The 13,844-nt window shown below is 45.5% G+C and overlaps 1 protein-coding gene across 2 annotated transcripts in view; it reads right to left on the bottom strand.

Moving 5' to 3' along the window:
- Positions 1-13,844, bottom strand: part of DENND4B (DENN domain containing 4B) — a 167,109-nt gene that overhangs the window by 76,275 nt on the left and 76,990 nt on the right. For both annotated transcript variants that reach the window (XM_069218173.1, XM_069218174.1), the window contains 3 exons: positions 12,618-12,763; positions 4,134-4,273; positions 2,234-2,357 (listed from right to left, as the gene is read on the bottom strand). In XM_069218173.1, coding sequence (XP_069074274.1) covers positions 2,234-2,357; positions 4,134-4,273; positions 12,618-12,763 — 410 coding nt within the window. The remainder of the gene's footprint in view (positions 1-2,233; positions 2,358-4,133; positions 4,274-12,617; positions 12,764-13,844) is intronic.

Here is a 13,844-nt window from a genome sequence, read left to right as displayed (position 1 = left end):
CTATCTACCGGGGAACCAGCCATGGATGTCCCTTGTCCCCGCTCCTATTCACATTGCGATGGAGTTGCTTGCGTAGCTCATAAGGGAGGATCCCTTGATGGACGGCTGGTCGTGGCCCATCGCGAGGGAGGACTCCATTGCGTTATACGCAGATGATGTACTCTTCTTTCTGGCCAATCCGGCCAGCAGTGGACCTAGGGTGATGCAACTGCTGGGGCTGTTCGCAGAGGCTTCAGGTTTGATAATTAACAACAGTAAATCACTGTTGGTTCCACTATGCCCCACAAGGGACTGCTATGATTGGCAAAATGCCATTCTTATCTGACGTAATAGTTTCCGGTATCTGGGGGTGAATATAGCGCTGCTACCCGAGCTGGCATGGCCACTTAATGTCTCACCACTTACCTGGAGAGTCAATGAGGACCTCCAGAGATGGCAGTCTCTGCCCCTCAACATCCTGGGACGGATAGCACAGTATAAAATGATAGTGCTTCCCCGTTCCTCTATTTGCTCCAGAACTTCTCCTACCACATCCTTAGGCGATGATTCAAGGAAATGTAGGCTGCTGCGCGGCAATTCCTATGGCATAGTTCCCGCCCCCGGCTAGCGTTTCGCGCCTGTCAGGGCGATGTATACGATGGTGGTCTGGGGATGTCCAATCTCTATCTTTACCACCTTGCGATGCATCTACTGGTGGTTAATGACTGGTGGGGGGGGGGAGGGGGTGGAGGGGTTGGCCGGATCCTGCATATCAGCTAGAACTCTTGACGTTTGGCTTTCCCGGTCTGTTCAGGATGCTATACGGTGACCCCTTGTCACGTAAGGTCCCGGAGGTGACAAGAGTGGTGCTGACGGAGTGGAGGGCATCGCTGAAGGTAACAGGGTGGCAGTGCCGTCTCACTCAGCAGACCCTGCTGTGGCAGGGGTCGTGCCTGGGAGAGGTCTTGGCACTAGAGGGGTTCCATAAACGGGACCTCATAGGCATTTCACTGCTGGGTGACGTCTGGGTGGGTTCCCACATGCGGTCCTTCCAGGAGCTTCAGCAGCGTTTTTTTGCTTGCTAAGACCCAGTTCCATAGATATCTGCAACTCAGACACGTTAAACGTGCATGTTCAGGCAGGGATGGTCCTTCCTGAGTTTAGCCCTGTTGAGGCCAAGAAACTGGCGACCTGGGTAGAGGGGGAGTGTCGCGCATATACTGCACCTTAGACAGCAGTACAACACAGACACTTGACAAACTTCGTGAGCGGTGGGAGCAGTGGTTGGGTCCGATGGAGGACGAGGACTGGAGGGATGCTTTGAGGGACCCAAGGACACTGACCATGACCTCCTGACTCCAGGTGGTGCAGACCTAATACCTCCACACAGCTTACCTCACTCCTGGCAGGTTACATAGAGCAGGCCTCCTACCCCAGGCTGATTGTCCTCGCTGTGCAGGCCCTGATGCTGACTTTTTCCATATGGTGTGGAGCTGCCCACACATAGCAACCTATTGTCAAGTGGTGGTGACGGAGATCTCTAGAGTCCTGCAGGTGGAAGTCGAGGTTGCCCCGTTACCAATTTTATTGGGGGACCTAGAGGGGGTGGGCTCCAGCAGAGCAGAAAGGGCCTTTGCGGAAATGGCATGTTTAGTGGCCAAGAGAGACATCCTAGCAAGTTGGAAGGCGGAGACAGCACCCGCGATAGCAAAGTGGCGGCGAGGGGTAGACTGGTGTGCCCAGCAAAAAAATATTGTATATGAGGCGAGAGGCTGCCCTGCTAAACACCAGAGAATGTGGGGGAACTGGATGGGGACCTGGGGAGATTGTGCTGCAGGCATGTCTTAGATGCAGGAATGTTGTGTGCCTTGTCTTTGACGACTACGATGGTTCTTGATCGTGTGCCTCGGTTATCTGCTTGGGACTTGTGCAATGTTCAGTCTGCAAAGTGTAATTCTGACCTGTTGGGTTTTATGTTGCTATATAAAACTAATAAAAATTGCTTATAAAAAAAAAAAAGACACAACATACTACTTTGGAGATAAAGGCGGGGTGGTAAACAAAAATAAAGTGGGGAGTGTAAGGGTGTAGACATTAAAAAAAAAAGTGTGTGTGGGGACAAATGATGGGTGCCAAGCGAGGATGTGATACAACATCTGTAGATTAGCCTCAAGGCAGGATAGGGTGCAGACGGAGGGCTCTGTGACAGGGGAATGGAGCACAGGTACACAGAAGGTGTGTAAGGGAAGTTTACCTGCTTGGTTCTTCGTGGTGCCGGACTACTTGGAGCACTGCTTCGAGCAGGGCACATTTGCACTGTCAGCTGGTCATGTGGCTGGTCAAACAGCTCAGTCTTTAGCAATGGGAAGCTATCATACCTGTAGAGTGAAGAGAGAAAACTGAGGTAATCTCCTTTTGGGCGGGGGTATGGTACCCGCATATCGCAGTCAAAATACCAGCAAATGCAGTATCCCCTAAACATCATAATACTGGGCTCCAGCATCTCTCTACACTCATTCCCCTATTTAAACGTGCCTCAGCATCTCCCAGACTTCATCCTTCTCAAACTATGCAGAACTAAAATCCATCTGGAATTCCTTGTGTCTTTGAACATGGATCCATTATCCATTTAGCTTCCTAAGCCTTTATATACGAAGCTTTGTCATCCCTTTGGGCTCCATCCAATCTCCATATAATGCTCTAGCATCCCTTCAACCTGCAAACCCAATACAAACAGCTCCCAGAAACGCGGGTCCTTCTAAAACCTGTAATACAGAGCTATGGCTTCTTTATAAGTTCATAGAACTTTTCATAAACACCTCCTGCTTGTCCCAGAGCTCGTCATTCTTGCTATTTAAAGCACTTTCAGTCCTCTGGACCACCTACTTTCTTCAAACAAGGCTGTCCCATTCATTTGAGATCTTCACTCTCCATGTATATACAGCTCCTGCATCTCTTTACATCTTTATCCTCTCTATATCCACCACCAATATACCTCAACGCACAATCTCAACATCCATCTGGGCTCCTAACCATTACAATACATAGCCTCAGAAGCCCTCTGTGTTCCTCACATCCTTCAAACACAGGGTCCCTTTCTCTTCATACAGAGTCCTATGTATACCTCGGTGTGCCTTGTCCTCTCAATATAGAACTCCAGTATTTCTTCTCTTATATCCTTATTGTCACCTTAAAATGGCTCTAGGCCTCAAAAATCACAGTCGGATCATCCATCTGAGTCATTCATCTTTTCCATTGAGATCCTGAAGCCCAGTACATACACAATCCACTCTATAAACAGCTATTGAACTCCTCTGTCTCACAACTTCAGTATTTGCCTGGGCGTCTCGCCCTGTCCACACACTTCACTGTTCCTCTTGGTGGCTTCCAAAGCATTGTTAGGGGTTCCACATAGCACAGCTCTAGCATCCATTTGAGAAACACACTCTTACAACATAAATCTCCAACACTGTTCTGTGCTACTTCACCATATCTGTACAAAGGTCCAGCTTGGTCCTCCTATCTTCATATAGAGCTACACAATTCTTCCGGGTTCAAAGCTGTGCTAATCCAAATGGACAACTTTACACTCTCAAAACACAGCTAGCATGATACTGGGCTCCTTTCCATCTCTATTCACAGCTACAGCTTCTCTGTGGGCTACTTCCCATTAACATGTACAGCAACAGCAATGCAACAGGCTCTTTTCCCGCTAATCTCTCTCCACAGCTGCAGCTTCCCTATTCATTATTTGATACCTCCATTAACAGATAAAGATTCCTTCTGGAAGCAAGCCCTCTCCACACAAATCACAAATATCACTCTGGGATCCATTTCCTGTATACTTCCTGCATCACTCTAGGCTCTTCGCTGTCTCCATGAACAACTCCATTATCCTGATGGCTCGGCACCCTCTAGATCCCCTACTCCACAGATCTACATGCAGTACAGCATCACGTGAGGCTCACGCGCCCCTTCCTACATAATTCCAACATCTGTCAGTTTCCTCACCACCTGTATTCACATTTCAAGCATTCCCCTATGCTTCTTCCAAGTTGGCGATGGAGGAATGCAGTGGACATTTTAGACCTTAAAACTGATTTCATCCTTAATAAACAACTCTCTATTTAGAACCTGTGGCTAAATTGACTCACCTATAGAGCGCAGGCAGCTCACAATCATCGGGACCCTGTGGTTCCTCAGGTGGCATTATAAATACAGTGTGCTCACTGCGGTGAGACTCATCCAGCTCAATAAGGTGAACGTCCTCCATTTTTTCCAGGTCCACCTGCACCTAAGAAAGCAACAGAGAAGAACTTATAAATATTTTTATTTCAGATTTACATACTTATGTTGATGGCAATAGCCAGCATGACAAGTGCAGTGAAATGAGAGGCCTCCATTGGTTAAGTTCTGGAAAATGTGGTGAACTGACAGCACAGTTTGATTTCTTTGTACTTTTGGAGACCACTGGTACAACCAAGAGAAAGCATGGAATAAAGCACAGTGAAGTTGATCAAGATTTTTAGGGACAATTAGGTAAAGCGGAGTGGGCGGTGTCTGGTAGCTCAGATGACAAGATGCTTTATCGTACATTTGATGACTAAACTTAGGTGAAATAGGTATCGCACACCCACTAATCTACTCCTTGACAAAAACAATGTGCCCCATCCAATGACATATGAAGCATGAGACATCGGATCACTGACATCCTTAACCAAGAATGACTATCGCATGGTCAGTTATCAACTGACATCTTGTCATTATTATTGATAATTTTCCATTCCTCTACTATTGCCTTTCTTGTTTTCCTTTGCCCCTTAGTAAGATACTAAAATAGATCTTCTGTGGTGTTCCAATGTTAGGGGCTGTAAATACACAGTTCAATTAGCAGACTTCACCCTATTTGAAATGACATCTAATGGCTCCCTTTCTTTATCAGAGGTACGCTCAAATGCCAGATTTCCTCCTGGCTTTGCTGACAAAGACTGAATCAGATGTGGAATGCAATTTTGGTACACATGATCCTATGGCGCAAACTTACATTTTCATTATAATACAACAACAGCGACTTAAAAGTAATAGGGTTGGTAAAGTAAGTCCAGCCCTTGAGACATCTTCTGACATGTATAAATACTAATTGCTCTCCTACGAGGGTGTGTAGTAATGTCCCCAGTCTAGTGTTACTGCATAAACATTGTATGCTCTTTGATTGTATTCTAAGTGGTCACATATTGCCTCAATGTGAGGATTATGATACAACGCCAGTCATCTGGATATTGGTATTCCTTATTTTTCCAGAAGCGTGCTCACAGCCCGCTTTCTGATCTTGTTGATATTAATCCTCATCTTCTGGGTTATAATTCTGTGCTTCATTTCTTGGTAGGAAGCAGGTGTCAGTTTGAGACTGCTCTATGAAAGAAGCCCTTGAGTGAGAGAAATGATGGATAGCTCACTCTGGGACTCGGCATCTAGTTTGTGATTGGGCACCACTTTGTGGGGCTTGCACGTTTATAAGTCCCCTTCAAATGTGAGACTAAGGTTTTCCGAAGAGACCATTTTTCAGTGTCTAACGAGAAAGGTATTTTTGGAACCAGGATCAGTCAAAGGTGAATGTGTTTTTGTTTTTTCTGGAACTAGGTTATAACTGTATGCCAAGTGTTTGCTTTCAAGCTGGGCTCATCACCTGGTTGATATTGTTCTTTCAGATCAAATAGCAAAACATTCTGATTTCTTAAGGCCAAAAGAATGTACATGACTTTGGGGTTGGTGTGCTCCCCATGCCTCTTTTTTCCCCTCCTATGCTAAGTTGATAACCCACCTCCCAAAAATACTTTTGATGCACTAAAAGCATCACACCATTCTGGTCTAGGCTTCAGGGTCTCTATTATTATGAGAATGAATGGGGATGTTTTGTGTAAATTAAGGGATATATCTGAAAACATATGCCTATATTCCTGACAGAGTTTCGTTTAGGTTCTGCATAAGACATGGGTGAAATTCAAGTGAGAAATCAATCCAGAGGTACAGAGTGTGACATATCAAGTGAAGCTCACAGCCCATTGTTATCATACCCAATAGTCAAACCTGTGAAAAAGCCTAAAATTTTAAAACGTTTTGGATTATTTGTATTCAACTGAAACCCGTTCTGGTCACTGTACGTCAGGACCCTTTATTGTTGCTGTTTTTCTCTCAAGGTGATTCTGACTCAGAAAATGCTCTAAAGATGGAATCAACAGTGTTTGGCGTCATGGAATTTGGGTCAACGACATACTAAGTAATTTTGAGACATGCCTATTGATGACTCCCACATTGGACATACAGAAAAAAACAGGATACTAGTTTGAGTCTAACCACTAAATGGTGAAAACAGCACATGATCGGAATCTATGATCCATTTTGCACTGCATACATGAATAAAAATTAAATTACCCAACTCATTGAAATGAAAATGTCACTTACCCAGTGTACATCTGTTCGTGGCATCAGTCGCAGTAGATTCGCATGTTCTGCAATAGCTCGCCATCTGGTGTTGGGCCGGAGTGTTACAAGTTGTTTTTCTTCGAAGAAGTCTTTCGAGTCACGGGACCGAGTGACTCCTCCTTTTGTCTCCATTGCGCATGGGCGTCGACTCCATCTTCGATTGTTTTTCCCCGCAGAGGGTGAGGTAGGAGTTGAATTGTAGTAATAGTGCCCATGCAATGGAGTGACTAAGTATGCACCTATTTAAGGTTGAGATGATACATATATAAATAATTGAAGGTAACTTCCAAACTGCTACAGGCTCCCGGGGAGGCGGGTGGGCACATGCGAATCTACTGCGACTGATGCCACGAACAGATGTACACTGGGTAAGTGACATTTTCAGTTCGATGGCATCTGTCGCTGTAGATACGCATGTTCTGCATAGACTAGTAAGCAGTTATTTCCCCAAAAGCGGTGGATCAGCCTGTAGGAGTGGAAGTAGTCTGAAATAATGTCCTTAATACGGCTTGACCTACTGTGGCTTGTTGTGCGGATAACACGTCTACACAGTAGTGCTTGGTGAATGTGTGAGGCGTAGACCATGTGGCTGCCTTACATATTTCTTGCATTGGGATGTTTCCTAGAAAGGCCATGGTAGCACCTTTCTTTCTGGTTGAGTGTGCCCTTGGTGTAATGGGCAGCTGTCGTTTAGCTTTAAGGTAGCAGATTTGGATGCATTTAACTATCCATCTGGCTATACCTTGTTTTGAAATTGGGTTTCCTGCATGAGGTTTTTGAAATGCAATAAAGAGTTGTTTAGTCTTTCTGATGTTTTTTGTTCTGTCAATGTAATACATCAATGCTCTTTTGACATCTAATGTATGTAGTGCCCTTTCAGCTACGGTATCTGGCTGTGGAAAGAACACTGGAAGTTCCACTGTTTGATTTAGATGGAACGGTGAAATAACCTTTGGCAAAAATTTAGGATTGGTCCTTAGGACGACTTTATTTTTGTGTAGTTGTATAAAAGGTTCCTGTATAGTAAACGCCGGAATCTCGCTTACTCTTCTTAGGGAAGTAATGGCGATGAGAAATGCCACCTTCCAGGTTAGGAACTGTATGTCGCAGGAGTGCATGGGTTCAAAAGGTGGACCCATAAGTCTAGTTAGGACAACATTTAGGTTCCATGAAGGAACAGGTAGTGTTCTTGGTGGTATAATTCTCCTAAGGCCCTCCATGAATGCTTTAAAGACTGGTATTTTATATAGGGAAGTTGAATAGGTAGTCTGCAGGTATGCAGATATTGCTGCAAGGTGAATCTTAATGGAAGAGAAAGCTAGGTTAGATTTTTGTAAGTGAAGCAAGTAACCCACTACATGTTCTGGAGTTGTGTGTAATGGTTGTATTTGATTAATATGGCAGTAGCAAACAAACCTCTTCCATTTACTTGCATAGCAGTGCCTGGTGGATGGCCTTCTGGCTTGTTTTATGACTTCCATACATTCTTGGGTAAGTTGTAAGTGCCCGAATTCTAGGATTTCAGGAGCCAGATTGCTAGATTCAGCGATGCTGGATCTGGGTGTCTGATCTTTTGGTTGTGCTGTGTCAACAGATCTGGCCTGTTGGGCAATTTGATGCAGGGTACCACTGATAGGTCTAGCAGCGTTGTGTACCAGGGTTGCCTTGCCCAAGTTGGTGCTATTAATATGAGTTTGAGTTTGCTTTGACTGAGTTTGTTTACCAGGTAAGGAAGGAGAGGGAGAGGAGGAAAAGCGTAAGCAAATATCCCTGACCAGTTCATCCATAGGGCATTGCCTTGGGATTGTTTGTGTGGGTATCTGGATGCGAAGTTTTGGCATTTTGCGTTCTCCCTTGTTGCAAACAAGTCTATCTGAGGTGTTCCCCAGAGTTTGAAATAAGTGTTCAGAATTTGGGGGTGAATTTCCCATTCGTGGACCTGTTGGTGATCTCGAGAGAGATTGTCTGCGAGTTGATTTTGGATCCCTGGTATAAACTGTGCAATTAGGCGAATTTGGTTGTGAATTGCCCAATGCCAAATCTTTTGTGCTAGCAGGCTTAACTGCGTGGAGTGCGTCCCCCCCTGCTTGTTTAGATAATACATTGTTGTCATGTTGTCTGTTTTGACGAGAATGTATTTGTGAACTATTATTGGTTGGAAAGCTTTTAGTGCTTGAAAAACTGCTAGAAGTTCTAGGTGATTGATATGCAGTTTTGTTTGATGTACGTTCCATTGTCCTTGTATGCTGTGTTGATCGAGGTGTGCTCCCCACCCTGTCATGGAAGCATCTGTTGTTATTACGTATTGTGGCACTGGGTCTTGGAAAGGCCGCCCCTTGTTTAAATTTATGTTGTTCCACCACAGAAGCGAGAGGTAAGTTTGGCGGTCTATTAACACCAGATCTAGAAGGTGACCCTGTGCTTGAGACCACTGTGATGCTAGGCATTGTTGTAAGGGCCTCATGTGCAGTCTTGCGTTTGGGACAATGGCTATGCATGATGACATCATGCCTAGGAGTTGTAATACCATCTTTGCCTGTATCTTTTGTGTTGGATACATGCGTTGTATGATGGTGTTCAAATTTAGAATTCTTTGTGGACTTGGAGTGGCTACTCCCTTTGATGTGTCTATTATGGCTCCTAGGTATTGTTGTACCTTGAGCGGCAGAATGTTGGATTTTGTAAAGTTGACGGTGAACCCGAGTTTGAAGAGGGTTTGTATGATCTGATTTGTGTGATTTGAGCACTGTATGAACGAATGGGCCTTGATTAGCCAGTCGTCCAAATATGGGAACACATGTATTTGCTGCCTTCTTATGTGTGCAGCGACTACCGCTAGACATTTGGTAAAGACTCTTGGTGCGGTTGTTAATCCGAAAGGCAGTACCTTGAATTGGTAATGTATTCCTTTGAATACAAACCTTAGGTATTTCCTGTGCGATGGGTGTATTGGTATATGGAAATAAGCATCCTTGAGGTCTAAAGTTGCCATGTAGTCGTGCAGTTTTAGCAATGGCAATACTTCTTGTAGTGTGACCATGTGGAAGTGGTCTGATTTGATGAAAGTGTTCACTACTCTGAGGTCTAGGATTGGTCTCAGCGTTTTGTCCTTCTTTGGTATCAGAAAGTACAGTGAGTAAACTCCTGTGTTTATTTGTGTGTTTGGCACTAATTCGATTGCATTCTTTTGCAATAGTGCCTGCACTTCTATCTCCAGGAGATTGGAATGGTGTGTTGTTAAATTTTGTGCTTTTGGTGGTATGTTTGGAGGGAATTGTAGAAATTCTATGCAATAACCATGTTGGATAATTGCTAGAACCCAAGTGTCTGTAGTGATTTCCTCCCATGCTTTGTAATAATGACCTATTCTTCCCCCCACTGGTGTTGTGTGGAGGGGGTGAGTGACATGTGAGTCATTGTTTAGTAGTAGGGGTTTTGGGGCTTTGAAATCTCCCTCTATTTCTAGGGAATTGCCCTCCTCTATATTGTCCCCGAAAACCTCCTCTATACTGTCCCTGGTAAGTGGACGGTGTTGCTTGTGAGGTGCTGGCTTGTGTGCTTTGACCCCGAAACCCCCCTCGAAAGGGCGTTTTACGGAATGTGCTGTAATTCCCTCTGCTCTGCGGGGAGTAGAGTGCGCCCATGGCTTTGGCAGTGTCCGTATCTTTTTTGAGTTTCTCAATCGCTGTGTCCACTTCTGGACCGAACAGTTCTTTTTCATTAAAAGGCATATTGAGAACTGCTTGTTGAATCTCTGGTTTAAATCCAGACGTTCGGAGCCATGCATGCCTTCTGATAGTTACAGATGTATTAATTGTCCGTGCAGCTGTATCTGCAGCGTCCATGGAGGAACGTATCTGGTTGTTGGAGATGGTCTGTCCCTCCTCAACCACTTGTTTTGCCCTATTTTGGAAGTCCTTGGGCAGATGTTCAATGAGATGTTGCATCTCGTCCCAGTGGGCTCTGTCATAGCGCGCAAGTAGTGCCTGGGAGTTCGCGATGCGCCACTGGTTTGCAGCTTGTGCTGCGACTCTCTTACCAGCTGCATCGAACTTGCGGCTTTCTTTATCTGGGGGTGGTGCATCTCCAGATGTGTGAGAGTTGGCCCTTTTCCTAGCTGCTCCTACAACAACAGAGTCTGGTGGCAGCTGTGTAGTGATGAAAACCGGGTCCGTAGGAGGCGGCTTATACTTTTTTTCCACCCTTGGTGTGATTGCCCTACTTTTGACCGGCTCCTTAAATATGTCTTTTGCGTGCCGGAGCATACCAGGGAGCATAGGCAGGCTTTGGTAGGAGCTGTGGGTGGAGGAGAGTGTGTTGAACAAGAAATCATCCTCGACCTGTTCTGAGTGGAGGCTTACGTTGTGAAATTGTGCTGCTCTAGCCACCACCTGAGAGTACGCGGTGCTGTCTTCTGGTGGAGATGGCTTTGTAGGGTATGCCTCCGGGCTGTTATCTGACACTGGGGCGTCGTATAGGTCCCATGCGTCCTGATCTTGGTCACCCTGGCTCATGGTGGTGTGAGCTGGTGAGTGTGATGGAGTTTGTGCTGGTGAAACGTTAATCACGGGCGGAGGAGAGGGTGGTGGTGTAACTCTGTTCACCACTTTTGGTTGTGGTGCTTGTTCCGTCTGGAACTCCAACCTTCTCTTTCTCCTAATGGGGGGAAGGGTGCTTATTTTCCCTGTCCCCTGCTGAATGAAGATACGCTTTTGCGTATGGTCCACATCAGTTGCTTGTAGCTCTTCCTCAAACCTATGCTTTTGCATTTGGGAGGTTAGCGAGTGCTCTTCTGTATAAGAGCCTGAAGCTGGGTCGCTTGCAGTTTGTTTCGGCATCGAAACTTTGTCTGCGTGTTTTTTCGGCTCCGAGGTGACTTTTTTCCTTTTCGGGGCCGAAACCTCTCGGCGTCGATCTGTTTCGGTGCCGCTGTCTCGGCGTCGAGCCGTGTCCACACCGGCATCTCGGTGTCGAGGCTTGTCTCCAGCACTTTCTCGGTCCCGAGAAGGCTGCGTGCCGGTGTCTCGACCGGAGTCGGACGATCTCGGCACTGTTTGGGCCTTTTTCGGTGCCGACGGTCGGTCACCGAATTTATGGGTCGAGCCATGGCCTGGTGGCAGTGGCGTCCCCTGGGCCTTGTAAATGTTTCTTTGTGTGGTTTTCGACGTCTTACTCACGGTTTGTGTATCGTCGAATCCTTCGGAGTCTGAGTCTTGGATCGAGAAGGTACCTTCTTCTTCCTGTTCCTCGAACTCCCGTTGGGCTGTCGGTGCGGACGCCATTTGAAGTCTTCTGGCTCGACGGTCTCGGAGTGTTTTTCGGGACCGGAACGCACGACAGGCCTCGCAGGTGTCTTCGCTGTGCTCAGGTGACAGGCACAGGTTGCAGACCAAGTGTTGGTCTGTGTAGGGGTATTTATTGTGGCATTTGGGGCAGAAACGGAACGGGGTCCGTTCCATCGGCGTTCTTCAGCACGCGGTCGGGCCGACCAGGCCCCGACGGAGGATCGAAAAACTACCCCGAAGGGCACCGGAGCTCTTCGATCTTCGATGCGGTGTGGAATCTAAGTACGCCGATCCCGAACGCAACAATACCGACGAAAATCTTCTGAAATTAGCTAATTTTCCGTTCCGAAACTCGGAGCGACAGGAACACGTCCGAACCCGATGGCGGAAAAAAAACAATCGAAGATGGAGTCGACGCCCATGCGCAATGGAGACAAAAGGAGGAGTCACTCGGTCCCGTGACTCGAAAGACTTCTTCGAAGAAAAACAACTTGTAACACTCCGGCCCAACACCAGATGGCGAGCTATTGCAGAACATGCGTATCTACAGCGACAGATGCCATCGAACTGTTAATTATCTCAATTGCAAAATATAATCTGAAAATATTTCAGGAAAAATGGGTTTGCAGGCTTCTATTTGCTCAAAGAAGCAAGAGCAACCCTGGAACCATTTCCCCATCTATGGGGACGTTAATGTCATGATTTCTAAAAAACAAAGGAAGTTCCTCTATTTGCAAAAAAGGGGAACCTCCATTACACACTTGCCTCTTCAAAACTTCCCACAATTAATACATACTGACTTGTACACAAATCAAAGAGCAGCATTATCTATATTTATGGTACAATAAGCGGAGGTGAGAGAGAACTTACCTTCTCTACACAACTGTCAAAGAACTCCAGGCATGTTTGCTTATTGCTGACAAACGAGCACTCTTCAACGAACTGAGAGAACATCTGGGTCTTTGTTAGCAAAGTATAGAACTTCTGATATGCTCGATCTCTTGATTTTATGAAGCCTGCACAGATTGAAGGCAAAAATCAACCAAAAAAAAAGAAGGAGGTTCTAACACCGACTATGAATGAATATGCATTTGTTAATCACATCAGCCAACCAATCCAGAAGCCTCTTCAAAAGTACCCAAATTATGTATGAACTAATTTATGCAAAGTCAAAGCAAAAGGTGAAAAAACACTACATTAAAGGTCAGCACACGTGCCTATCAACGTCAACTAATATCTCAGCCTGCCTACGTACCAAGCGGTCAGCTCGCATGCCAAGAAGTCAAAATGTCCAACCCAATTACAAGCAGGAGGTCGGCAAACCTAACCTTGCAGCAATATGAAGGAACTTCCAACCACAGTGTCAGATGGCCAGCAAATCCAAAGGTCATATTGCAAAGCAACCAAGTGAGTCAGCGTGCCTCATCAATGAAATGGATCAGAACGCATTGCTCAATGATTCAGTACACAGGCCTTTCTAATCAAGTAGATCGGTGTGCCTTGCCGATTGACTGGGTCACCAGGCCCCGTCAATCATGTACCTGAGCGCTTGCACAAGAGGCTGCTGTCCATAATGCGTTGCCTCCCCTTTTACCACAATACCGAACACAACATGAGGCCTTGCCAAATGTAATTATGCCACTATTTATATTGTGTTGTGGAGATGTTTGTTATGTGGATGTACTAATCCAACTGATGTCCTGCTGGACTTAATAAGAAATGTCACTGATTTAATTGCCCATAACTTTTCCTTTTCTTTTTCTCCTTTCTTTCTTTCTTTCTTTCTTTCTTTCTTTCTTTCTTTCTTTCTTTCTTTCTTCCCAACCATTTAACTGCATTGCAATAGCATCTATTAGACCACGATGTTATTGCAATTTTTGGTTTTATTGCTTCTTTTTGCTTGACGGTTAATGTATACCGCACACAAATATTGCTTGAGAACTCCTTTACTATGTACCATGATTACTGTATGCGTTTCAATAAAATAACAATTTAAAATTAAAAAAAATAATGTGCCTGAAATACAGAGTGGGTCTGCATGCCCGGCATACCGAATGGGCCTGCATGGTAGGCCAAATGAGTGGTCACAACAAAGTC

The sequence above is a fragment of the Pleurodeles waltl genome, chromosome 12, assembly GCF_031143425.1.
Source record: "Pleurodeles waltl isolate 20211129_DDA chromosome 12, aPleWal1.hap1.20221129, whole genome shotgun sequence".
Taxonomy (NCBI): Eukaryota; Metazoa; Chordata; class Amphibia; order Caudata; family Salamandridae; genus Pleurodeles; species Pleurodeles waltl.
The sequence above is the reverse complement of the archived record's forward strand: the minus strand, read 5'-3'. Positions and strand labels throughout refer to the sequence as shown.